Genomic DNA, 27,582 nt, shown 5'->3' on the forward strand with positions numbered 1-27,582 from the left:
AGTCCAACAGCTACGTGTTTGTTCTGCCCTCTGATTGACCACCAACATCTCTTGTCTCAAGGTTAGAGTAGAGAGGTGAGAGATAGTATTGAAGAAGAAGTATGAAGATGGCACCAGTTCAGAATAAAGTGCTAGTATTCACAAAGAATGACTGCAATAGTACGGGGCAGAATACCTGGGAGCCATTCTCTAGCACAAGAAATATGACTCAATCATCAGTGTGATTAGGCTAGATGTTGAAACAAACAAGCCAAACAAAATAACCACCCTGACACACGTTCATTTCTGAAATTATCCTGTAAGTGTAACCAAAACGTTGCCTCACATCTCGTCACCATAAGCTAAGGGATTATCTGCCATCGTATGGTGATCGGCTGGCTGTTTTTGGATACTGCAGACGCAAGGAAAACGAACCAAGGAGTCGCAAGATGAAGGTTTTTGAGCAGCTTAGAGGAAAACTATCAAGAAGCAAGGGTGATCATGTGCCTGAAAGAGAACATCACACTATTCCAAAGAACGCCCAAAAGAATCAGAGAAATTTTGAGATAGGATGGATGCATTTCAGAGAAGGAGGATTTGTGCAGGTACGCACCAAAAAGGGTGGAGGGACCAGAAAAGAGAGTGTCTCAAAGGAAGGTAAAAAAAAAGAACTTGCTATAAAAGGCTCTGCACTTGTTTTTTCCAGATGGAAAAAAATGCAGAGGGTACCCTTACTGATTTTGACATTGATTTGACCGATTTTCAGCAGCATTCATTGGACGATACTATCACAGTTGGAGAACTGTGTGAAAAGACAAAGTTACCTCTCTTACGTTTCTATTTAACAATCAAGAAGCAAGACATACAGTGCACTTTAGGAAATGTCTTCAAAGTGCCATACCTACGTCATGATTTTTGTGAACAAGAATGGGAAAGTGTAGGCCGAATTATCACATTTGGCTGGAAAAAAGAGAAGTACCTTCCTGTAAAACGTGCACCCATGCTGTTGGAACAAGAACTTTTGGGCTTTGTGGAGAGTGATATTGTGGGTATCTTTTTCAAGTATGTGTCGGAGTCTGAGCGAGTGATCCTTGAATCATGTCGTTTACATTTTGAAGATGTTGACCAGGAAGAACTGTTGGAAATTATGGATATTGACAACTGCCGGAGGTTTCCAACAGCAGATGACATTGAGCAAATCTTGAAGGAGCTTGCTCACCAAAAACTGATTCAGGAGCCTTCTTTTGTGATTAAACATTGGAAGAAAATGCTCAGACCTATTAGATCAGAACAGACCTGTTGCTCATACATGTGGCTGTTTCTTGGAGTTGCCAGTCAGTTATGACAGCTACCCAGAGTTTCGACATGAAATGAACAAAGTCCTAGAAGGCAGTGTGTGGGTAATGGACATTATCTAAGATAAAAAGATTTCAGCCCAAATGTGCTTGACTGACCTCAGAGGCTCAGGATTAGGTTTGAAGGTTTTCAGATGAAATTTGGGTATTAAAGTAATAACTACAGATGTTTTACCTTACTTTAGTATCACACTTTTAAAAGACCATTGTGTAGAAATTAGTGACACCTTGTGGTGAGGTTGCTCACTGGCAACCGATAGAATACAACAAAAGAAGACACAACAATCCTTAGTTTCTGATGATTAAACAATAATAACATTTGATTTCTGACTATAAATCTCCCTAAATTCTACCTAGTGGTCCTTTAACATGCTTTCAACATTCTTCTGCTGCCACTTTTAAGTTGTTCATCATTGCTTTCAATTTAAGAAGTTTAAAGAAGTATGTTTCAATGCAGAGTACTGTGAATACCTTTATTAAGTACGATGTCTAAGATTGATGGTGTAGACTTCACCAACAAATTAGTTATTTCAGACAACATATAACTTAACCATCTGTGTTCTCTTTGACACATTTACAACTGGTGTTTTTTGAAGCTTGAAAGCATTTGTTCATCTTACTGTACCTTGGCTCCATAACACAAACACAGAACAACAAGCCTCCGTCTTGTTTTTGGGAAATCCCCACTTTAAGCTTCACTCTATTGTCGATACATTAGAGAGCTTGCATCTTGCTTTTGCAAATAATTCTAAGTTTACCTACTTATACTTTTTTTATTGATACGACAGGGTAATGTCATTATATGTCATGTTTGCATAACATTTTTTTGTTCCAAATGCACATATTTGTTTTAATTTAAAAAAGATTACCTTATGATAAAAAATCTAAATGAAATATTTGTGTTATTTTCTTGGTACATTAATTATTTTGAGTTTAGAGTTTTTCCAGCACATTTATGTAAGTTATTTCTTTATAACAAAACAGGTACCTTTGATTTAATACTCCTCTCATTTCACATCTCAAGCACTATTTTTTCAGGTGCTGTTATTGCTGGTTATCGAAAGGGAGCAAGGCATTCTCAACTGTTCCATGAGCCAATAACTTTGTTACTGCTATATACTATCTGCTGTATAAGTTAGATTACATTGAAGTTAAAATAAAAACATAGCAGTTTTGTATACTGTGAAATAGAAATGTTTTAATAAAAAAATGTTTCTACATGTGTGCATTTGCATTTTTACTCACTTCTTACAAGTAGTCAATGTCAGTTCAACAAAGAACTTTATGCACTGAACATAGTTTGTATATCTTTAACATTTCTTAGGTAACTATAAATACATTAGCATTCCTCCCAGGTCAAAACACATGTAAGAAAATTGTTTTGTGAGAAAAACATAAAAAGGGGAATATACAAAGTGACACAGGCCTAGGAAAGTTAATCATCTAGGTCCAGTTCATTGTTGATCGGCTGCCTAAGTCTGATGTACAGGTTAACTGTTTCAAACACATCATTGGTCAAATTCAGATTATACTCTGACATTAGGTCCACACACACATCTTCATCACATGGGAAGTCCTTGAACACACACTCTTCAAGGCAGATTTGAATCTTCTCCATATCCACATGATGCAAACAATCCCTGCCTCCGCACAGTTGAGAGAATGCATGCAATATGGAGGGACGTCCATGAGGTGACCGTGAGTTGTGGACTCTGTGGTTATTCCAAGTCAGAACAACCTCATCAAGTTCTTCCTAGAAGGCACATCATATTTAGTCAGTGTATAAAATATAAGCCATTAATAATTACTGCCCTGGCTAGTAGTCCTGACCCATGGTTGTTTTTTATCTGTGAGATTTGTCCTTGCTTGTGATACAGTGGGCTCGCGCAATAATATGAATACCAGCAAATTGTAATTTTTTCCACTGCAACTACTGTTGCAGGCATAATATAACAGCTATCAAAATATCAAAAAACCTGTCTTTGACATCATTATGTAATGTCATTTATTATACAATTCTAAAATTATTTAATATACAGTATCTGTATATTACATGATATGAATTCATTTGATAATTACCCCAACCATCATGATTTCTTTGTTAACCACAAAACAAAAAATTGAGTATTATTTAGTCTCCATACACCATAAAGGCAATGACTATATCACACATGGTCATTTGTGTCTCTTAAAAATATAATTGGGCAATATTTGAATGTGTCACTTACCTGTATTGTTTGAAGAAAGCAAAACCGGATCAAGGACTTGTCCAAGAAGTTGTCTGAGAAGTAGCCATCTTCTCTCAGTTTGTCAAACAGGTCAATCCAAAACTGGACACACTCACTTCTCAAGGTTAACCACCATCATTCTATCCGCTGGTTTCCAGTGCTTGGACCAAAGGTTATACTGTCTGTTTCAGCTTGGTTCTTAGAAAAATGCAAAAACTGCTGCATTTCAGCCATATGGCCATTTTCTGTCCCCAAGTCAAGTCTGATTCTGGCAGGGCAACCATCAGCATTGATCACAGCATCCATATAGTAGCCAGCGATGACCTTTGGGTCATTGTTTGTTTTGTAAGCTTCAAGCCAAATCATCTTCCTGGAAAAACCATCAATGGATCCACTGATTGCAAGTCCAAATGGCTTAAGCTTGTCATAGCCATCAATATGCTACACATAGTTTGGACCACAGCTGTGGTAAACACGCCTCCGCAGTTTGTTTCTTGACCTGACATCAACACCTTCACCATCAAATAACTGCAGCAATACTCAAACTGTTTCTCTGTCAGTCACAATCCCATGTAACCAACATTGTTGGTGCATCCATCTGTAACCATGGCACTGACCAGATGTTTCCAGTTGATTCTCAATAAAGGTTGCCACCTCAGCCACATCAGTTTTATTCTTTTTTCACCAGAGCTGCTTCTTCCTTAAAATCCTTTCAAGGGTGCGTTTGCTTAGCACTATCCCATGTGAATCCACTAGCAAAGACAATATTTAATTTGTGGTATAACCACATTTAAAGTAAGTCTCAATGTACTCACAATCCATTTCTCTATCATATTAAACAGCAGCTAGAGCTCACACCAAAGTAAAGCTACTGCTTTGTCTTTAGTAAGTTTTCTTCCTTTCTACTATCTCATAATTCCGACTTTTTATCTCATAATTTCGACTTAATATGGGCAAAAAAAAATCTCAACAAAGCCAAGTTTTCATCTTTATTTTTTTAACTGGCGGAAATGGGCTTCCATATGAACTTAATTCTGTTAACAATGATTTTTATCGGATAAGGGAAAGAAGTTTTGCCTTGTTTGTTGAACATTTTCTAAAAAAGATGCCTTCTAACTTGGAACATTTCCCAGAGAGGTTGTTTTAAGTAGTATACACAGCCATAGTAGTGGGCGATATAACGATATTAGATCGTGAAGGATTTTAACGTGTTGATGATCTGCAAAAGCAGGGAGATCGTAGAACCAGGCTTATGTGTTTATTCTATCATGCTGCAGTTTATTCTCTTACACAGACGCGTCTCACCCAAGGGGCAACCTCCGGTCTCGAAAAATGAAGCCAATGCGGAAGTACAAAAAACTGTAGTTCCTCGAGGTTCCGCTTGAGGCTGGCTGCAGAAGAGCCGGAAGTGCCATAAGCCCACAGCCAAAAAAGCCAGTTTTTACCACAGGAATTAACATGTTTACAGCCTGGTTCCAAAAAACGAGATACATCTGATTAGTTAAGCCGTTTTCACATATGCACTCCGGATAATATCTAGATATTTACAGGAGGACTTCTCCTGAGATTCTCCTGAACTAGCCATTCACATATGCTCCTCACAGCCGGGGACTTTCCCTGTCAGAGGGGAGGGGCCGCGGGGGATTTCCCGACGTAAGATGTGATGTAAATAAACAACGCAGAAGTAGCGGCCGTAGCAACAGAGTCCGCTACACGACGTTATAATTTTTTTATAATTCATCGGATTTTAGGAAAACGGCTATGACCATATAAGGGTTGTGGTAGATTTGATTGACAGCTCTGCGCGCTGCATCTGTCTGTCAGTTCAGCAGCAGGTCAGGAGGCTACGTAGCAGTTTGATCCGTCTGATTTCTCCTCTTTTTTACTTCGTTTGGAGAGTTTGTTTAACACATATCTGACAACATACATGGCTTGCTGTGCGGTTAACAGACCATCCAAGAAGTTGATGCTTCAGTTTTCTTCGGTAAGTGATGTAGTAGTGTTATATTTACTGCTTACTCATGTCGGTATTTATATTTATGGACCTAGCTTGTTTAGGGTTAGCTTGTAAACCAGTCGGCTAACTGTACTCAGTGTAGCCCATTATTTACAATGGTTTAGAAATGTTTGTTGTTAAGATGTTGAAAATAATGAGTTTGTGTGATGTTAGAAGCTAAAGATTCAGCTCGGTGGTTAACCGCAGACTGTAAATATGGTTATCTGACGTTATGATGAATGTAATACTCCACGTAAATGTCGACATTAAAAAACAAACTTTGTCTAGTAACACATGACATTAACGTTACATGGTTGACGTAGTGTCTTAAGATTTGTGCAAACTGTTACCAAATTTATAAAAAACTTAACTTTGAATGAGTTCAGGGAAATTTAATCTGGTTATTAATATAGTTCTTAATCATTACAGATGTTCTTACACAGAATATAGCAGTAGAAATATAAAATATAAATAACATGTGGAATGAAAGTAAGATATAAAGCAATTAGTACTAGAAATAGTTTGAAGAATACAGCCATGTACCGAGATCATGTTAATAATAAATTAGCTACTGTATGTTCTGTACTGAAGCACAGAGAGTTGGGACCTGTTAATGATTTAAATAATTCAGGTTATATTTGTTTCATGTTAAGATGAAGTACTATCCACAATAAACTATTTAATTTTTCCTCACAAAATCTGAGGCAATTTGATGTGGAATATCATTGTGCAAGTGAGTGAGAGAGCTGAAAATAGCATGATTACAATAAGGTTTATATTCTTAACTTTGAATAGATGTTGATTACCTGAATACTGTACCTTTGTTGTCTGGGTAGTACACTGTTGAATTTAGAAATGTGCTCTTACGCACAGATGAATACAGAAAATGCACAAAAAAATGATTTAATGAATAACTGCTATTTTCTCTCTTTCTTTGCCATCCTGAAGACCCCTCACTAAAAGTCCATGTTCTCCTGGATCCATGTCACATGCTCAAGCTTCTTCAGAATGACTTTTCAACAGTCGAAGTTCTGGTGAGAGAAGATGGCCAGCAGATAAGACGGCAGTACATGAAGGAGCTCCACAGGCTTCAGGAGAAGGAGGTTTTGCACCTTGGAAGACTGTATTCATGCTGTTCAAATAAAAATAGATTTCCTCCTAACGACTTGAAATCAAACCATTTTCTTCTCATTTTAAACCCGTTTGTCCAGTTTAGATGGGAGAAGTTGATATTATGTGATATTGATCTGGGAAGACTACATTTCTAAATCATTTTTAACTGTGTTTTTATTCACAAGTTATTGATCTTATTTACTCTCCATGTATCTTCATTTAAGAATGTGGTTGTGTTTAAGGGCAAATTTTGCAATGACTGTTCCATCCCATTTTAAGAAATGAACTACATGTGACAAAAAATGTCAAAAGAATAAAAAGTTGTGTAAAAGTAGACTTCCTTCCCTAAGCTATTGAGTTGAGCATTAATGCACATTTTAGTCTTGTCATTTCAAATCTGAAATGTATACTCATAAGTAGACATAAAGAAGTGCATTTATATAGAAATATTAATTTAATCTGAAAAACCACATTCAAAAAGCCTGTTTTTACAGCAGAGATTAACATGTTTACAGCTTGGTACAAAACAAACAAATAGGTGTGATTAGCTCATGTCTCGATCGACACACACTGTACGGGGGTCGTTTGATTTGATGAAGGATAAGAGTTATTCACAATAAGGCGTGTAGCTGACCAGCTTGACAGGCGGGTGCGGTGTAACTGTTTGTCAGGAGGCTTAAAACCCGCCTCAGCTCTCAGCCTGTGGGTGACATCACTCAGGCCATCCGGGGGAGACCTCACTCGCAGCGAGCTGTTGAAGAGAAGCAACCGAAGTCCACCCCAGAAGAACCAACAATGTAGATGTTGTTGAGGCTCAGGTTTCTTCCTCTGTCTCTGCAGCTCTCTGGGCACCTCGACGGACCAGTCACCAATAATCCACACTGTGTCTATAGCAGAAATACAAAGGTGTTCAATTAATGCCTCAGATAAGACAAAATGTACAGTTAACCACATGTGACAGCTCAGGATGTTTTTTTGTTATTAGCCACATCTGCAGGAATAATATTTAACTAGGTAGCTGCAACTCATAATAATAGATGCCAGTCTTAAACACTATTTTTTCTAATACTAGTTTTTGGTGTGAAGCTGACAGCGGCCACAGACTCCATGACTTCACAGGGAAACAAATGTCTTATAATAAATACTAAATCATTCATTTTCAATTGTCATGTTCACTGTCATCACTGTTGACATCAGTAAATATAAGACACAGACATTCCTCTTTTTTGTCAGAACAGTAACATGAACTGTATGCTTTGTAATATTGATTTTTTCTGGATGTCTCAATTATTTATTTACAGTCTATGGTCTAACAGTAGTTTTATCAACAACAACGAAACAAAAAAAGACACCAAAGCTCTCGTCTTTTATCGTTTTAAAACAGACTTTGTGTTCTTACACCCAAGTAATGATTTGTAACACAATGTGAGAATTTAAATGTAAAGATTAGCCTCAAAATGTTTCTCACATTTAACTAATAACCATAATTGTATATAAAAGTGTAGTTTTAAGACTTTAATTAAAGATTTGGGTTGAATATAATTAGTTTTAACTGTGTTGTAGAAAAGTTAAATGTTAACTTACTGTTTATAGAGATAACTCAGGACGAGCAGGAATAGGGGATGATAGCAGCCTAGCCGTTAGCTATGCTGTGAAGTGGACTGCTAACGTCGAGCTGAATGGGCGGCGTTAAGTCCCGCCTTACTGCTGTTGCTAGGTTGATCCGAAGTTAGGTTGAGACTGCAAATCCAATATGGATGCGGCCGTCGATTGGACTCATTTGCAGTATACATTTACATTTGCATGTAACAGACGGGTCAGGGTTTGTCCAGTAATATTTACAGTCTATGGTCTCATCCTCTTTTGCTCCGCAGCGGTGAAAACGAAAACGAAACTTTAAAGTCCGCAAAAACAACTCGATCTCGGTTATATGCAAATGTTCTGATATTTTTCCAAACCGACACGGCGTGAGCAACAGTTAACTTATCTGCATAGTTTGCACAGTTAAATTTACATCTCAGATAGCGACACAAGAAACCGTTTAACAAGAGAGATGTTAACAGTCTGCAGAGTCAGACAGAGCTCAGACTGACAGTGATGAGAGATATAACCCCGGTGTTTAAAATGTTGCTGTCAGTGTTTTCTGCTCTCTCTCAGTTTTTAAAAGTTACTATCAAGCTTCTCCACCCGAAGCTCACCTGTTGTGATAAACAAATTTATAGGGATTACACTAAACAACGTTACAAAACAGCAGGCAGGTGGGAGTGAGTAACCATGGTGACTGTCTGTATGTCAATCAACGATGTCCCGCCCCCTCTATGAATTAAACTCTTCTTTCAGTAAAACTTACTTTCATCATGTGTCAGAGAATGAACACATCCTGTATTATGTTTGATTATATATAAACTAAACTAAAGTTAGTCCAATGATGTCATAAAAAACAACAAAGGCTGCAGAGCCTGTATGAAGACACAGCTGTAGGAACTCTGAATTTCTCTGAATGCATGAAAATGTTCCTGATGAACATAAAAAGAGGACACATAACTAAATCATAATTTCAAAGTTGTGAGGAAAACCTTCAAATTGTTTATAAATATTGATCAAATTGAGGGAAAGACATTTCTGTTGCTAAAGATGTTCTGGGTGAGACCTCCAGACCTCCTACAAAGATGTTTTTCAAATAGAAAAGAGAATAGACTTTAAAATCCTGTTGCTGGTTTATAAAGCGCTTAAAGGTTTAGGGCCAAAATACATTAGTGACCTCCTGATTAATTATGAACCATCCAGACCGCTCAGGTCGTCTGGGACAGGTCTGCTGTCTGTCCCCAGAGTCAGAACCAAACATGGAGAAGCAGCGTTCAGTTTCTAGGCTCCTTATATCTGGAACAAACTCCCAGAAAACTGCAGGTCTGCTGAAACTCTCAGCTCTTTTAAATCCAGGTTGAAGACTCACCTGTTTACAGCTGCCTTTCATTAAACAGCTTTAAGAAGATTTTAAACTTTTACTCTCCACTGTAATTATTATTTTATTTTTTAAACTCTTTTTTATTTAAATTAATTTAATTTGAATTATTTTTATTTGAACATATTTTCAGATTTAATAATTTCAGTGATTTTTTAAATGTTCTATTTTAATGTTTCTTTTCTTTCCTCTGTCATGATGCTTTTGATGTCTTGTGTGAAGCACTTTGAATTGTCTTGTTGTTTAAATGTGCTACATAAATAAACTTGCCTTGCCTAATGCTGGTGCTCAAGGGTGACATCTACTGGATCAAAAAGTCACACCTTCTTCCTTTAAACACATTGAAGTGTATGGATGTTGTCAATTATTGGGTATGTGACGTAATCGGCCAACAAGGTCCAAGTTTAACTAACTGAAAACTGATAACTGATAACTGAAAATCACCACCCACCTGTAGCGGAGTCGGACATACACATAGTGCCGTACTAGTGTACTGAGACAGATACAAGAGGCCAGTTAAATGGCTGTGAGTTATTGTTTATACTGTGACATCAATAAGGAAGTGAAGAAAAAAAACATATATTATACCTGAACATAAGCCAGCCAGGTTGAAATAAATCCAGAGGAATCCATCACAGCAGAGGAGGCAGATATGAGATGGGTGAGACAATAATCAGAATCGTTTTTTTTACTGCCACGTACATTTACACATAGAAGGAACTTGACTTGGGGTTTTGGTGCAAAACAATTAGGAAAATTCAATTAAAATATTAAAACCCAAAATGTAGCCTACAGAAGGTTCAATGAAGGAGTTGGGCAGTCGACAGTGAAATAATCTTACAGTATAGATAGATCTACTAACAGAGTGCATGTTGAATAAATAAATAGCTGTGTTTCAATGGAAAAACCTTAAGTCAACACAAGAGTTGATCAACCACCAGATGCTGCCAGAACAGGATCTGAGAGAGAGAGAGAGAGACAGAGGGGGGAGAGGGAGAGAGAGAGACAGAGAGAAAGGTACAAGCTGGCAGAGTACCTGAGCACAGTGAGGGATGTGAAACTACAGAAAACCATGACGATGTACAGACTGAGTGGACACAGTCTGACCATAGAAACAGGCCGTCACAGACAGAACTGGTTACCCAGAGAGGCCAGGCTGTGTTCACTCTGCCATCAGAATCTCACTTCCTCCTACACTGTGACATGTATAAAGATTTAAGAGAGACTCTTTTTGATTACATTTATAATAAATATCCTGACTTTCTCCATCTCCCTGATCCCCAGAAGCTGCTCTATCTCTGTGGAGAGAAAAGTCTGTGTGCAGTACGAGCTGCTAAATATGTTCATGATTGTCACAAACTGAGACAAAATACACTTAATGTTTCATAGAAATACACGGTAAAAATAATTCATGTTATTGTTAATGTCTTTTATTCATATTTGTTGTATTTGTTTACTGTATATATTGTTATCATTTGTTGATCAAAATGTTTTCTGTACTGCTTTGGCAACATAGATTGTTGATCTGTCATGTTAATAAAGCTCATTTGAATTGAATTGAGACAGAGAGAGAAAGGGGGGAGAGGGAGAGAGAGACAGAGAGAGAGAGAAAGAAAGGGGGGAGAGGGAGAGAGAGAGAGAGAAAGGGGGAGAGACAGAGAGAGAGGGGGAGAGGGAGAGAGAGAGAGACAGAGGGGAGAGACAGATAGAGAGAGTGAGAGACAGAGGGGGGAGAGGGAGAGAGACGGATGCACTTCGTGATTTTATGCACTTCTCCTCACTTGATAGAAAATAATGAAGCTCTTACTGCTCTTTAAACATGCTGCAATGGTCACTGTGCAATAACTAGCTTACTATTCTTGTACATTTTGTATATATTGTGTGTTGCTTTATCTTGTCTTTAATCTGCTGTCTGCATATTTTTTATATTTTATTTTACTTGTATCTCGTACATTGCTGATTATTGTGAATGCTCCGGTGTGCCCGAAGATCTGTGCATTCAGGGACGTGTTTTTTTGTCTCCTCCCCGCTCTGGCACTTCAGGAATTACTAATTAACCACGGGATGTGCACACACTACATTTATCTAGAAATGATGGCATTATTATATTTGTGAAAACACGTTTTCCAGCTCCTGTAGCGGGGATGTTAAAACGATTATTCAACTTAAAAGGAAGGTTTAAAAAAATAAAAAATCATCACAGCAACTTTAAATAATTCAGAATAAACCCAAAAAATGCATAACTACATGGAGGTGCATACCGGAAACTAAGTCAAACAACAACATTGCTCTAAGAAGTGGAGCAAGTTTACATTTACAAGTAGCTACAGTATGTGCATTCACCTGACTTTTAAAACAGAGCAGATTTGTATTTTCTCATGTCAATGCAATATGCTTCCATGTGTTTTTCACTGTTATTGGACGCTTTCTATACCTTTAAAAACAGTGCAGGCAGAGGTTTGACTTCCTTAATGCTCAGTTTGAGCAGAAATATAACCTTGTAGCCTCATGAGGATTAATCATCATTTCAAAGACACGTTAAAAACAGGTCGAATGATTGATCATATCGGTTGCCTGAGACAGTTGATTTAAAAATGAACTGTCACTTCTTTCATTTAGAGCTCTTTGATTGACTTTATTAGTCACTCCTGTAGATTCCCCTTTAAATTCATGAATTATAAATAAATGACCCTCTTACACCTGCGTGTTTAAAGCAGACTCACCTCCAAACAGATAGGCTGTAGTTCCGGGAGTAGTTGCTCTGCAGTGTTTGAAAGATGGTGAGGCTGTAGTCGGATTATGTGACAGTGGTGGTTTGCTGTAGGCTATAATATGTATGAGGTCAATCAGGGTGTTACTGCTCCTGTGCGACTTCCTCCCTGACATAAAACGTGGAAGCGTTACACCGCAAAACACTTCCTAAAATGTATGCGAGACCTGACTCCCGGAATTTGGAGATTTTTTTTATTTTTTATTACTTTTTATTGTCATCATGTCTTAACATACAGTACACATATTTTATATTCAACATAAAGATGTTGAAAGAATTTGGAGATTTTGGTTTGATTCGATGCACTGTGTAGATAATGCTCATTTTTCATTTGAATTATGATACAAATTTAGCGGTGCTTTTTTTAAAATGATAAATCAAATGTAATTTTCTTCTTCATTTTAATTTAGTCAAAGAATGTGCATTTTTGAAGTTGAAAACTAAAATTCAAATTAGATAAATTAATCATCATTTTATTTTTGAGTCAAATAATACACTCATATTCTGAAAATTAAAAAGCATTTCTGTTAATTCATTTGAATTTTGATCACTCATCGCTTCCATAGAATTTCCCGTCACTGTCAAATACGTTCAGTCTAGCTGGAAAGAGTATACGAGACTTGATCTTTCTTTCCTGAAGTTGTTTTCTCACTTGTCTGTATTTTGCTCGTTCCTCAAACACCTGAGCGGTGAAGTCTTCATCAAAATAAATCCTGCGGTCATTCATCCGAATATCCTTCTTTGCCCAGGCAGCTTGAAGCACCCTTTGCCTATGTTAAAGTTTTGAAAACGGACTATTATTGACCTAGGATGTCCGGTATATGGTCCGGCTCGGTGTGCCCTCTCTATCTTGATGGCCTCGTTAACATCCAGTTTCTCCTGTATTATGGTTTCCACAAATGCAATCATGTTATTTCCCTCGCATTTCTCAGGCACTGAATAAATTCTTAGATTTTTTCTCCGAGCACAGCCTTCAGTTTCCTCACATTTTGCTTCCAATTGTTTCTGCAGGCGCAAACTGTGGATGAGCACTTGTGTCACGGCAATTTCACGATCCTCGTTTTCCGCGATTCTTAATTCGGCTGCGTCCATTCTCACTTTTAGTTGTCCGGTGTGTTCTCTTAATTCATTTATTTCCTTCTTTAATGCTCCAAAGTTCCCAGCAGTTTCCACACGGAATTCCCTGATTTCTTTTAAAATATCAGAAAGACCCGAGATGCCTTCCATACCCGGTACAGGACCTGGTGTTTTCTCCTGTGGATTGATTGCGCAGAGTTCTGCCTGCTTCTGTCTTTCTTTCTGACTTTGTCGCGTCGTTTCGTCGTGTTTCTTCTTTTCCCAACTGAGAAAAATATATTTTGACGAACTTGTTTTTGTACAAAATGTCCAAAGTTCATTCAAAAAAGTTCATTCAAAACAGTTCTAATTCACAAATGTTTGTGGAGCATTAAATCTCAGTCCCCAGCATGGACAGCCATCAGTCACTGACTGAAACGACTTTAAATATGAGTCTGGCAGTCCGTTCTTCTCCGTGTCCGCAATATCGTAATCTAACTCTGTCACTGTCTTTTATGCGCCATGAATCTGTGCCATCTCTGTGCGTAATTCAAGGAATTATTTTAGCGCTGCTCCACGGGTAAACCTCTGTATGATCGGACAGCCTGTGAGTGATATCGTTTTCGGATTAGGAAGGAAATGTTCAGTTATAATGACATATTTACAGTCTGATGAGAGCTGGTGATACAGGCGCAACAGCAGGCTACTCTATTTAGAAGTGATGTCGCGCTGAAACTTTTAAGTGATCAGCACAACACTTTCACATCTGGGTGACCTAAAAATGAACCATCTGTAATAAATACAGATTATATAAATATAATCAGTTAATATACATTTTAAATTACAGTCTTTACAATAATCAGAGGTAAAATAAGTCAGGAGATGCCAGAGGCTCAACGCCGGTGTCTGGAACCTACACCTAGTCTGGATGTGAGGAGACGGTCTGGGCCATTACGCGTGACGGAGAGGGGTGTTTTTTTTTCAGTCCAGTTCGTATCAGCATATTACCCTTTTGACTTCCTATAGCCTACATAGTTTATTTACAAAATTGTTTTCATTTTAAGACAAAAATCTCATTAAAATATTCTTCAAAAATCTTCCCAAAACGTCTCGTGAAACCTGCTGTTGGCCCGGATTCGGCCCACGGGACGTATGTTTAACAACCCAGATAATTCGAGAGGACTGCTCTGGAGATTCTGCCGACCTGGCTGTTCACATATGCTCCTGACAGCTGGAGACTATCCCTGTCAGACAGGAGGGCAGACACTCTCAGACTCTTGAATCGCCACTGATCAGAGACCATATCTCTCGGAAGAAAACAGCACTTTGACGTTTTTACTGCACATCCTTTCTACATCTATAACAGCAAAGTCACCCACAATCAGCGTTTCAGGCCTTTTTAATAAGCTCATAAACTCACAGGTAATATATGTTGGGGTTGTATCAAGTCAACTTTGGTTATATTCTTTAATAATTATTTCTAATTATTAATAATATAAATAAAATATTATTAAACTATGTTTAATCTCGTTTTGGGGCACCACCCTGTACTCAGGGAAATATAACCAAAATATCACTCAAATCAGTCTCAAATCAGTTATTTAATTACTAATATTATTAATAATTAATAACTATATTTAATAAATTGAAGGCATGAAATCCGTACACAAAGACCTCACACCCAGCTTATATCACAATGCAAATACAACCAGTAATCACAAACAACTGCTCTCTTAAAATTATAACAGAATTTATTTAAACAAAGCAACACCAATAAAAATCATTGAACTTAATCAAACAAATAACTATTATAAACTAATCTAAGCAACAAACATTATCAAGCACGGCTTGTGGAAGGGGTGTGTGTGTGTGTGTGTGTGTGTGTGTGTGTGTGTGTGTGTGAGAGGGGGGGGGGGAAGAAGAAAAGGGGGAGATTGCTTCGTCCCACGTGGTCGCCCTTCCGATGGCACACACCTAACAAAGACCTAATGTGGCCTTAATGTCTAAAAGAGACCGAGTTCGGCCCTACACGATCTGTGTCTCTGAGGCGTCTGGATGGCTGCGAGTGTATGGACCTCTGTGTGTGTGTGTGTGTGTGTGTGTGTGTGTGTGTGTGTGTGTGTGTGTGTTAGTCAAAGGGGAAGAAAAGAGGATAGAACAGGAGCAAAGAGGAGCGTAGAGGTGGAGAGAAATGCGTGCCTGAAGAGGCCGGATCACAGTCCGAATCCCGCACCACAACTCGGAGTAATTCCCTTCATTCACAGAAACAAACCAATGGCCGAATTCAAGTTAATACGGTTTACACTGGCCTTTCTGATCAGAAGAATAATACCCGGTTATAACGCTGTTACGCTAAACACATATAGGACGCAGTGGTCCGAAACGGGAACAACAAGAGTTTTAAACAGGTAAAACTCAGGACGCAGCGGTCCAACAAAGAGAAAAATTAGAGTTTCTGCTTCAATCAAACAATTGTTAAAAACACTCTCTAAAGCTAATTCTGCCCAGACCTAATTAAGCCTCACTTGTGAATCGCTTAGCCCGCGATTTGTGAAGGAAAAAGGAGTCCGGCGATAAAACAGATCTTCTGTCTGTCCTGGTGTAGAGGCGTCTGATGGTGGCGAGGGTCCCTTACGGCAAGAGCGGCTTCGTTGGTTCTCCGTCGAGGGGAAAGATGTCCGTTGATGTCCTTTCGTTGCAGGACAGAATAAGACCGTTATCTTTCTGATAATCTGTTATATCTGTTATACGCTCTCCGAGAAACTGAGATGCGTTCACTGGACAATCCGAGCTCGGAATTTGGAACACTGCCGGCCGGGGATTACCTGCGCGCCAAAACTTAAAACAAAGGAAGATTGTTGCAGGAAACAAGAGGTGAGCTTGGGTCTCCTAGCACTTCAAGTCAGCGCGTGGAAAGAGATTGAACGAGGGGAGTCTCAAAGTTTTGTCACCTGGCCGACTTCCTGTGGGGTCTCCCTCAGGTTCCGGTCCCCCCTTTACGTCACACGTAGGTGTGAAGTACTACAGGGGATTCTGAGATAAAGAGTCCTTTTAGGCCACTTTGTGATCTCAGTAAATAACTCAAAGGCCCAAGTCCATGGTTTGACTGTCCTAAGCCTGCGTGGCCCAACATATATAAAATACGAGCCTGTTATATAAATAAAGAAAGTAAGCCACTCTGCATTATCTACAGTGCATCGAATCAAACCAAAATCTCCAAATTTCGGGAGTTACGTCAGATCTTGCATACATTTTAGGAAGTGTTTTGCGGTGTAACGCTTCCACGTTTTATGTCAGGGAGGAAGTCGCACAGGAGCAGTAACACCCTGATTGACCTCATACATATTATAGCCTACAGCAAACCACCACTGCCACATAATCCGACTACAGCCTCAACATCTTTCAAACACTGCAGAGCAACTACTCCCGGGACTACAGCCTATCTGTTTGGAGGTGAGTCTGCTTTAAACACGCAGGTGTAAGAGGGTCATTTATTTATAATTCATGAATTTAAAGGGGAATCTACAGGAGTGACTAATAAAGTCAATCAAAGAGCTCTAAATGAAAGAAGTGACAGTTCATTTTTAAATCAACTGTCTCAGGCAACCGATATGATCAGTCATTCGACCTGTTTTTAACGTGTCTTTGAAATGATGATTAATCCTCATGAGGCTACAAGGTTATATTTCTGCTCAAACTGAGCATTAAGGAAGTCAAACCTCTGCCTGCACTGTTTTTAAAGGTATAGAAAGCGTCCAATAACAGTGAAAAACACATGGAAGCATATTGCATTGACATGAGAAAATACAAATCTGCTCTGTTTTAAAAGTCAGGTGAATGCACATACTGTAGCTACTTGTATTTGTTTTTTTTTCAGTTTAATTTATGTAAATGTAAACTTGCTCCACTTCTTAGAGCAATGTTGTTGTTTGACTTAGTTTCCGGTATGCACCTCCAAATGTAGTTATGTATTTTTTGGGTTTATTCTGAATTATTTAAAGTTCCTGTGATGATTTTTATTTTTTTAAACCTTCCTTTTAAGTTGAATAATCGTTTTAACATCCCCGCTACAGGAGCTGGAAAACGTGTTTTCACAAATATAATAATGCCATCATTTCTAGATAAATGTAGTGTGTGCACATCCCGTGGTTAATTAGTAATTCCTGAAGTGCCAGAGCGGGGAGGAGACAAAAAAACACGTCCCTGAATGCACAGATCTTCGGGCACACCGGAGCATTCACAATAATCAGCAATGTACGAGATACAAGTAAAATAAAATATAAAAAATATGCAGACAGCAGATTAAAGACAAGATAAAGCAACACACAATATATACAAAATGTACAAGAATAGTAAGCTAGTTATTGCACAGTGACCATTGCAGCATGTTTAAAGAGCAGTAAGAGCTTCATTATTTTCTATCAAGTGAGGAGAAGTGCATAAAATCACGACGTGCATCCGTCTCTCTCCCTCTCCCCCCTCTGTCTCTCACTCTCTCTATCTGTCTCTCCCCCCTTTCTCTCTCTCTCTCTCTCTCTCTGTCTCTCCCCTCTGTCTCTCTCTCTCTCCCTCTCCCCCTCTCTCTCTGTCTCTCCCCCTTTCTCTCTCTCTCTCTCTCCCTCTCCCCCCTTTCTTTCTCTCTCTCTCTGTCTCTCTCTCCCTCTCCCCCCTTTCTCTCTCTGTCTCAATTCAATTCAAATGAGCTTTATTAACATGACAGATCAACAATCTATGTTGCCAAAGCAGTACAGAAAACATTTTGATCAACAAATGATAACAATATATACAGTAAACAAATACAACAAATATGAATAAAAGACATTAACAATAACATGAATTATTTTTACCGTGTATTTCTATGAAACATTAAGTGTATTTTGTCTCAGTTTGTGACAATCATGAACATATTTAGCAGCTCGTACTGCACACAGACTTTTCTCTCCACAGAGATAGAGCAGCTTCTGGGAATCAGGGAGATGGAGAAAGTCAGGATATTTATTATAAATGTAATCAAAAAGAGTCTCTCTTAAATCTTTATACATGTCACAGTGTAGGAGGAAGTGAGATTCTGATGGCAGAGTGAACACAGCCTGGCCTCTCTGGGTAACCAGTTCTGTCTGTGACGGCCTGTTTCTATGGTCAGACTGTGTCCACTCAGTCTGTACATCGTCATGGTTTTCTGTAGTTTCACATCCCTCACTGTGCTCAGGTACTCTGCCAGCTTGTACCTTTCTCTCTGTCTCTCTCTCTCCCTCTCCCCCCTCTGTCTCTCTCTCTCTCTTCCTGTCTCTCTCTCCCTCTCCCCCCTCTCTCTCAGATCCTGTTCTGGCAGCATCTGGTGGTTGATCAACTCTTGTGTTGACTTAAGGTGTTTCCATTGAAACACAGCCATTTATTTATTCAACATGCACTCTGTTAGTAGATCTATCTATACTGTAAGATTATTTCACTGTCGACTGCCCAACTCCTTCATTGAACCTTCTGTAGGCTACATTTTGGGTTTTAATATTTTAATTTAATTTTTTGCACCAAAACCCCAAGTCAAGTTCCTTCTATGTGTAAATGTACGTGGCAATAAAAAAACGATTCTGATTATTGTCTCACCCATCTCATATCTGCCTCCTCTGCTCTGATGGATTCCTCTGGATTTATTTCAACCTGGCTGGCTTATGTTCAGGTATAATATATGTTTTTTTTCTTCACTTCCTTATTGATGTCACAGTATAAACAATAACTCACAGCCATTTAACTGGCCTCTTGTATCTGTCTCAGTACACTAGTACGGCACTATGTGTATGTCCGACTCCGCTACAGGTGGGTGGTGATTTTCAGTTATCAGTTATCAGTTATCAGTTTTCAGTTAGTTACACTTGGACCTTGTTGGCCGATTACGTCACATACCCAATAATTGACAACATCCATACACTTCAATGTGTTTAAAGGAAGAAGGTGTGACTTTTTGATCCAGTAGATGTCACCCTTGAGCACCAGCATTAGGCAAGGCAAGTTTATTTATGTAGCACATTTAAACAACAAGACAATTCAAAGTGCTTCACACAAGACATCAAAAGCATCATGACAGAGGAAAGAAAAGAAACATTAAAATAGAACATTTAAAAAATCACTGAAATTATTAAATCTGAAAATGTGTTCAAATAAAAATAATTGAAATTAAATTAATTGAAATAAAAAAGAGTTTAAAAAATAAAATAATAATTACAGTGGAGAGTAAAAGTTTAAAATCTTATTAAAGCTGTTTAATGAAAGGCAGCTGTAAACAGGCGTGTCTTCAACCTGGATTTAAAAGAGCTGAGAGTTTCAGCAGACCTGCAGTTTTCTGGGAGTTTGTTCCAGATATAAGGAGCCTAGAAACTGAACGCTGCTTCTCCATGTTTGGTTCTGACTCTGGGGACAGACAGCAGACCTGTCCCAGACGACCTGAGCGGTCTGGATGGTTCATAATTAATCAGGAGGTCACTAATGTATTTTGGCCATAAACCTTTAAGCGCTTTATAAACCAGCAGCAGGATTTTAAAGTCTATTCTCTGACAGACTGGGAGCCAGTGTAAGGACCTCAGAACTGGATTGATGTGATCCATTTTCTTGGTCTTGGTGAGGACTCTAGCAGCAGCGTTCTGGATCAGCTGCAGTTGTCTGACTGATGTTTTAGGCAGACCTGTAAAGACACTGTTACAGTAATCAAGACAACTGAAGATAAAAGACAAGTTATTCCAGGTCCTGCTGGGACATGAGTCCTCTAATTCTTGATATGTTCTTCAGGTGATAGTATGCTGACTTTGTAATTGTCTTAATGTGGCTTTTAAAATTGAGGTCTGAGTCCATCACTACGCCCAGATTTCTTGCCTGGTCTGTGGTTTTGAGTCTTACTGACTGAAGCTGTGTGCTGACTCTGAGTCGCTCCTCCTTTGCTCCAAAAACAACAACCTCAGTTTTGTCTTTGTTTAGCCGGAGAAAATATTTGCACATCCACTCATTGATTTGTTCTGTGCATTTACCCAGAGCTTTTGTGGGACCATGTAATATATGTTTGTGTGTTAAACCAAAACAAACTGCTGTTTGTAGACACCTCCGCTATTCTGAAGCCTCCGCTCTCCTACAGCGACACACGGCAGACAAAAACAATCGCCTGTGTCCTGCATTGTTGTGTTAGCAGGCTGTTAGCACACTTTGGTTAACTCAGAATGTCAAGTGGCAAATAAATTGACACAGAATGTTCTTCTTCTTCTTCTTTTCTCTAGTCCTTGACTAAAACAGCTTTATGCACAAGTCCGTCCCGTCCATGTAAACACGATGTAAACACGGCTCTAACAACAACACAGCCAGCAGGACTCAAGCTTCTCACTCATTGTAGACAGTCATGACTCAGAGAGACATTTACTCAGGATAGACTGGATTTCTGCTGTATTAATGTGTAGAAAATGTTGCACATTCTTCCTTTCATTTGACCCAACATAAACTGAGTATCCTCGTCTCTTCAAAAAAAGCGTAATTCTCGCTCACCTATCGCCATGTTCATACCGTTTTCTTCCCAGCTTTCTTCTACGCATTTATGCTGTTCGACTTCGGGGGGCAAAGCCAGGTGTGCGGGAGGTGGAGCATGCACATGCAGATTGAGGTGTACACAATCAAGACCTCCAACTGCATTATGTAATTATGTTTGATCGACTTCGAGAAATCCGATGTAGCACTAATTCAGTCAATCACAACATGTTTACATGAATTTTGAAAGTTAATTTTAGTCAGACTAAAAGAAGGAATCAAGCCTTTTAACTTCATGTTAACGTAATGATCGTTTCATGTCAGTGGCTGTGTATCCTACTTAGAACAACCTCTGTGGGAAATGTTCCAAGTTAGTAGAAGGCATCTTTGTACTGTTCAACAAACAAGGCAAAACTTCTTTCCCTTATCCCATAAAAATCATTGTTAACAGAATTAAGTTCATGAAGGTCCTGTTTCGTTAAAAATGTGTTTTGAACGTATAAAATATCAGCGTTCTCCAGGAGCTTGTCAATAACAATGCATCAGGCTTCATCCCCTGCACTCTGTCCAAGGGGCAAGCCACGAGAGTTATATGACACAACTCTTAAAGTCATGCAGCATGTTCTTCTCTACAATGCAGCAGATGCCTCAGGCACACACGTATTGGTTGCAGAGGTTAGCGTTTGCCCCGATCGACATCACACTCTTGTGTAACCTGCTGTTTGCTTTATTTTGCATGAAAAAGATACCTTTAGTTCACGCTCAGATGGATGAGAATCAACAACTTATTTGAGCATGGGAATAGTACAGGGCAGAATACCTGGGGGCCATTCTCTAGCACAAGAAATATGACTCAATCATCAGTGTGATTAGGCTAGATGTTGACTGGTGAAAAATAAAAACAAGCCAAACAAAATAACCACACTGACACACATGTTCATTTGTGAAATACTCCTGTATGTGTAATCAAAATGTCTCATCCTCTCAAACAACATACTGAAATCCTCTAATATAACATACTGAAATCCTCTCATACAACATACTGAAATCCTCTAATATAACATACTGAAATCCTCTAATATAACATACTGAAATCCTCTAATATAACATACTGAAATCCTCTCATACAACATACTGAAATCCTCTAATATAACATACTGAAATCCTCTAATACAACATACTGAAATCCTCTAATATAACATACTGAAATCCTCTAATATAACATACTGAAATCCTCTAATATAACATACTGAAATCCTCTAATATAACATACTGAAATCCTCTCATACAACATACTGAAATCCTCTCATTCAACATACTGAAATCCTCTAATATAACATACTGAAATCCTCTCATACAACATACTGAAATCCTCTCATTCAACATACTGAAATCCTCTAATACAACATACTGAAATCCTCTCATACAACATACTGAAATCCTCTCATACAACATATTGAAATCCTCTAATACAACATACTGAAATCCTCTAACATACTGAAATCTGTAAATGCTTTTCAATAGCATTTTCAGCTGTGTATATGAGCACAGTCTACTAGAACATGTGAATGCTTTTCAATAGTTTTCATGAGAGCTTTTGAGTTATGTATGTGAGCGTATAGTGTTTCAGTTGTTTGTGTGAGAGTGTTTCAGTTGTGTATGTAAAAGCATTTCACTTGTGTGTGTGTGTGTGTGTGTGTGTGTGTGTGTGTGGTTTCAGTATAATATGTGAATGAGTTTGGTTTCATGTGTGTATGTGAGAGGAAAAGTACATGTATATGCCTGGCAATTCTGAATAAAGTCCCTCATGGACCCTCATATCAATCTGTCTTCTTGCTCTGTCCCTTTATAAAAAAAAAAAGATTTAAAAATGTATACAAGTAGGAAAACAAGAGATTCCCAGTAATGCTAAAAAAAGGAATAACAGAACAGAAAACCTTGAATATTACACAACATTGATATAGAGATTTTGATAAAAGGCAACAGAGGGACCGGATGCAGTCACATAGGTTCTGGTCTGAGTTTGGGAAGGGTCAGAACCTGTTCTGGCAGGCTGAAACCGAGGACGAGAAGATGTTTACTGATGAGCTAATGTATATAATTTACATGATGTTTTTATCACAGCAGCACATTACAGCAACAGTCCGGCAGCTTTCAGTAGCAGCTCACGCTTCATTATGCAGCGACGTAACATCTGGTGTTTCCTTGGCAACGATAAACATTTTGTGTCTGTCATGGCGGCTTTATCATGGTGGCCGCCAAGACACGTCCCGTTACAATTCTAAAAATTATACTGATTTCTCTGGCTTTGACAACTGTTGGAAATATTTGAGGTAATGTAAAAATATATAAAACATGGTTTTAGTCAATTTTTTAAAATTAATTTAGATATTTTAATGCACGGGTGCAGGAGGAGTTTATCCAGTTTCCTTCTGTCTGCCACCATCAGAGAGCCAGCCTTCTCCACCAGTCTGACGCTCCAGATAGGGGTCTGAAAACAGTCTCTCAGAGCCTCAGGAGACCAATTCCTGAGGGATTTTGAAGTTATGGTTGTCTCTGGATCTGTGGCTCGTAATGTGGCTTTAGCAGCACGAGGTTGTGTTCAGACTTCACCAGTGGGGGAGGAGGAATGGCAGCGTAAGCATCCTTCATGGACTTGCATTCAGGAGGTCTATTGTCCTCTTCTTCCTGATATGGCTCTTACAAACTGATAAAAGTCTGGTAGTGTTGAGTCCGGTGTTAGATGATTAAAGTCGCCAGAGATGGCTAAGAGTAAGAGCACCTTTAAACAAACAGCTTTTTCTGTGCAATGTTGAAGAAAGCAGAAAGTGTATCCATAGGATAAAGTTCTACACTGTGAGTGTACTACACAAAGGCAAAGGTAAAAAAAAATAGCAATTAACTTTTTAAAACGAACACGACACAGACGGAGCTACTAGAGGAGCGGCCACTTAGCACTGTAGTCTTGGTCGTTGTGTGTATTTGTGCTACACCACTGGGTTGGTATGGCAACAGACTTAAACATAAAGCAACCAATGCACTCTGATCCAGAATTCTCACACACCTCAATAACCCTCATAACCAACCTGCATTGTCCCTGCACACATAAAGATAACAGAAAAAGTTATAGTCAGTCAATGTGTGATAAGGGCTTAGAGGTTGTTGCCCATAGTTACAATGAAATAGATTATCTGTGGGGTATAAGAAGAGTACACCCACACACACACACAAAAAGTACGAGCCAGATGGTAACAGGATAAGGGACCCAAAAGTCTCTGTAATGGTGTTGACTCTTTGAGCCGCTGCGAAACGGACGACTGTTGGGCCGCTGTGCTTTTCTTCACTCACTCTCATCATCAACTCCGACCAGACCTGCTACGGCGGTCATCGTGGACCACCGGCATCCTTGATCCGAAAGAACTCGACAAGGAGCCTTGGTATCATTCGGCAGAGTTCAATTGAACACTACGCATAAGTAAGAAGCGTTACGATTATGAGAGGAGTGTGATGAGTCAAGCTTGTCGTATCCAAATCAAAGCCTCAAATCAACTATCCATCAAATTTATTAAGTCCCTTTTGTTTTCTTTCTCAAATCCAAACTTAGTTAAATCCCTCAAACAATATCGCTTTTAACTCCAACTCTAACATAAGAACTTCACCATTTCAACTTAGAAACAATACATAACAGTGTTATTATTTGCGTTGTCGCGTCAGTATCACTGTCGTAATTATATCCTTTGCCTATTCACTCCCTTTATACATCTTTTGTTCACCATTTTTCTTTATTAAACTTCACATATAACATTTCAGTACTTTGTCTGTGTAATTTTATGGTTTTAACTGCTTGAGAATTTACCCCAATGATATGAGACAGATTTATAGATTAATTAATTACTACAGGTAATATTAATTGCCTTACTTGGTAAGGATGGTGCCCCGAGTTATATTTTAAAGTAGAATAATCCGCTACATCTGCAATGCTGATGAAGGCCTAGTGATGAAAAGCATCTGATGTTGTGTTGCTTTTCTTACCTGGATACAGGAAAGTTAACATCACACTGCAACTTGAGCTAGAAAACCAGTCTGCTAAACCAGCAGAATGAGGAACAGCAGCTAATGCGATTGCATTTTCATTTCCCTCATTCAAACATGGGATTAGTTTACGCATTTCAACAATATTTGGCTTAAATCTTCTCCAGGATTGATGTGCAACAGTGTTCTTCTTAGCAGTTGCCTTTTTCCTCCTGTGGTTTCGAGTGCGTAAGTACCACTGTCACTAGCTGCACAAAGACTAGGTGTGGTAGTTAGTCAGTTTTGGGGTAAAGAAGAAGATTTACTTTATTGATCCCAGCAAGGGGAAATTCTATTTTTACACTCTGTAAGTCATGCAACACACACATAGGCTGAAATATACACATTCACAAACAGGATCCTATGGACATGCACTAATGGAGTGTGAGGGGGCTGCCCACAGTGGGCGCTCCTGAGCTGGTGGTGTGGGAGGTTTGGTGCCTTGCTCAAGGGCACCTCGGCAGTGCTCAGGAAGTGATCTGGCACCTCTCCAGCTACCAGACCAATTTACAGATTTGGCCCGCACCAGGGACTTGTTTCTAGTTTTGTTCACTCTCCCTCTGACGAGCTTTTGAATAGTTTAGGCTACTTTCTTCGAAAATAATGTTTTCCCAGTTATGAATGACAGTGTACTGCAGGTGAGTCTGTTGTTTCTCCTTCGGTTTCCTTGACATTTGAGCAGCAAAAGGAGCTGTTGCTGTTGCAAATGGAGAGAGATAACAGCAGTTAAGCCAGTGATTTAGTAACACAAAATAAATGATCAGCATTTGTCCTAGCTTTTCTGTGCCAAAAATGTTGAAATAATCTGGTGTCTTTAGGTAAGATGACTTCTCAAAGTGCAAGGACGTTGCTCACACTGGATGCTGAAGCAGTCGCCTCACTCACAGAGGGAATCAATTTCAATAAAAGCCAAGAGGACGGGAAATGTTACATCATATACAAGAACAACGACGGCCTTAGAGCATGCAAGAACCAATGCAAACACCAAGGAGGGTTATTCATCAAAGACATCGAAGACCTGGATGGCAGGTGAGATCTAAAGGGCCGGCTGTTGTTAGGGGTCGGAGCTTTTATCATCAAGAGCTGCCTGCTGATAGCTGACCAAAGGCTAAGTGATGAAGATTACTACAGTCAGATAAATTGTATTTGTTAGGTAGTGCAATTAACAGTGCAATTATATAATGTGAAAAATATGTGTGCAATAACCTCAGGTGCAATAAGAAAACATATTTATATTTTAATTTCAATGTACAGTGTTCCCCTTGTTATTTTTTTTGTATTATATCTTTGCTTTAATACAGTGTATAACTTCTGTACAGTTTATTTTAAATCACTTAGCTGTTACTACAGCTTATTTATTTTTACTTTTAAATTTTTTGTACTTTTCTACTCTTTTTTTTTTACAATGCTATTCTATTTTATATATAATTTAAAAAATTTTTGTAGGAGCTGACTCAGGGAGAAACGCACAAGAATTCCAATGTACCTGTGCAAATGGCAATAAACATCTATTCTCTATTCTATTCTCTATTCTCTAGTTGTATGAAAAGCCTAAAAAAAAAGTATAGACGCTAAAACAGACTTTAGATAACAGTTACAAAAATCTTTTAATTGGCTTTTTTGTTTTCTGCTCTCACAGGACTGTTAAATGCACCAAACACAACTGGAAGTTGAATGTGTCATCGATGAAATATGTGAATCTACCAGACAGCTTCTTGCAGGACGAGCTTGGTGAGTTCTGCAATTATAACATTTTATTGACTTTTCTTAAAAGTTATGAGGCATGTGAAAGAACAACTGCTTTTGAAGCTTTGAAGAAAATAAATGTTGTATAAAAAGCGAAGCCAAGGAAGAGGTGCATTTGCTGCATGGTGATTAAGAATAATTGTATGGCAAAAGAACATAGTTGGGTGGGGGTTGTCGCTGCTGTTTAAATTAAATTATGAAATCATGAAAAAGACTGTGGATCATCTCATGGCCTCTCAAGGTTTCTAACACATATGTATTACAGCTTCACAAACCTAAAAGAAGAATTACTCTGAGATTGTTTACACAATTCAAAGATATATCTACAAAATTATCAAGATGAATGAATTCATGAAAATACGTACTAACAAACATATAATAATAATAACTCCTACAGTTTCAATAAAGTCCTCAAAAACTATCGGCTAGTGCTTGGGCCCTAAATAGAGTGGTTCTATGGTGGTTGTTTAAATCAGTTTTTCCCCAAAGTAAGATATATTAAGTGGCGGCTGTGGCTCAGTTGGTAGAGTCGTCGCCTCTCAACCAGAAGGTCAAGGGTTCAATCCCCAGCTGGTAACATGTCCGATGTGTCCTTGGGCAAGACACTTAACCCTGAATTGCTCCTGCTGCTTCAGTGGTGTATGAATGGCATTAGTTACATCTGATGGATGCTACAACATAGTGATCACTACCATCAGTGTGTGAAAGGGTGTGAATGTGTAGGTCTGACATGTGGTGTAAAAGCACTTTGAGTAGTCAGAAGACTAGAAAAGCACTATATAAGCTCAAGTCCATTTACCATTTAC

General features: G+C 38.7%; 2 protein-coding genes and 2 long non-coding RNA genes across 4 annotated transcripts in view; 2 read left to right on the forward strand and 2 right to left on the reverse strand.

Moving 5' to 3' along the window:
- LOC132956310 (uncharacterized) overlaps positions 1-6,735 on the forward strand; it is a 53,192-nt gene extending 46,457 nt beyond the window's left edge. Inside the window, exons 3-4 of the long non-coding RNA XR_009666000.1 lie at positions 5,418-5,546; positions 6,507-6,735. This is a non-coding gene — a long non-coding RNA (uncharacterized LOC132956310). The remainder of the gene's footprint in view (positions 1-5,417; positions 5,547-6,506) is intronic.
- The window catches only part of LOC132956309 (cytidine monophosphate-N-acetylneuraminic acid hydroxylase-like), a 503,487-nt gene that overhangs the window by 430,029 nt on the left and 45,876 nt on the right, over positions 1-27,582 (reverse strand). The window lies entirely within an intron of this gene.
- Positions 1-27,582, forward strand: part of LOC132956302 (cytidine monophosphate-N-acetylneuraminic acid hydroxylase-like) — an 88,458-nt gene that overhangs the window by 59,905 nt on the left and 971 nt on the right. The window contains exons 2-3 of the mRNA XM_061029679.1: positions 25,849-26,059; positions 26,670-26,761. Coding sequence (XP_060885662.1) covers positions 25,849-26,059; positions 26,670-26,761 — 303 coding nt within the window. The remainder of the gene's footprint in view (positions 1-25,848; positions 26,060-26,669; positions 26,762-27,582) is intronic.
- On the reverse strand, positions 7,103-8,451 carry LOC132956313 (uncharacterized). Its single transcript, XR_009666003.1, has 2 exons — positions 8,256-8,451; positions 7,103-7,558 (listed from the first exon to the last, which is right to left on the reverse strand). It is a non-coding gene; the product is annotated as an uncharacterized LOC132956313 (long non-coding RNA).

The sequence above is a fragment of the Labrus mixtus genome, chromosome 22, assembly GCF_963584025.1.
Source record: "Labrus mixtus chromosome 22, fLabMix1.1, whole genome shotgun sequence".
Lineage (NCBI taxonomy): Eukaryota > Metazoa > Chordata > Actinopteri > Labriformes > Labridae > Labrus > Labrus mixtus.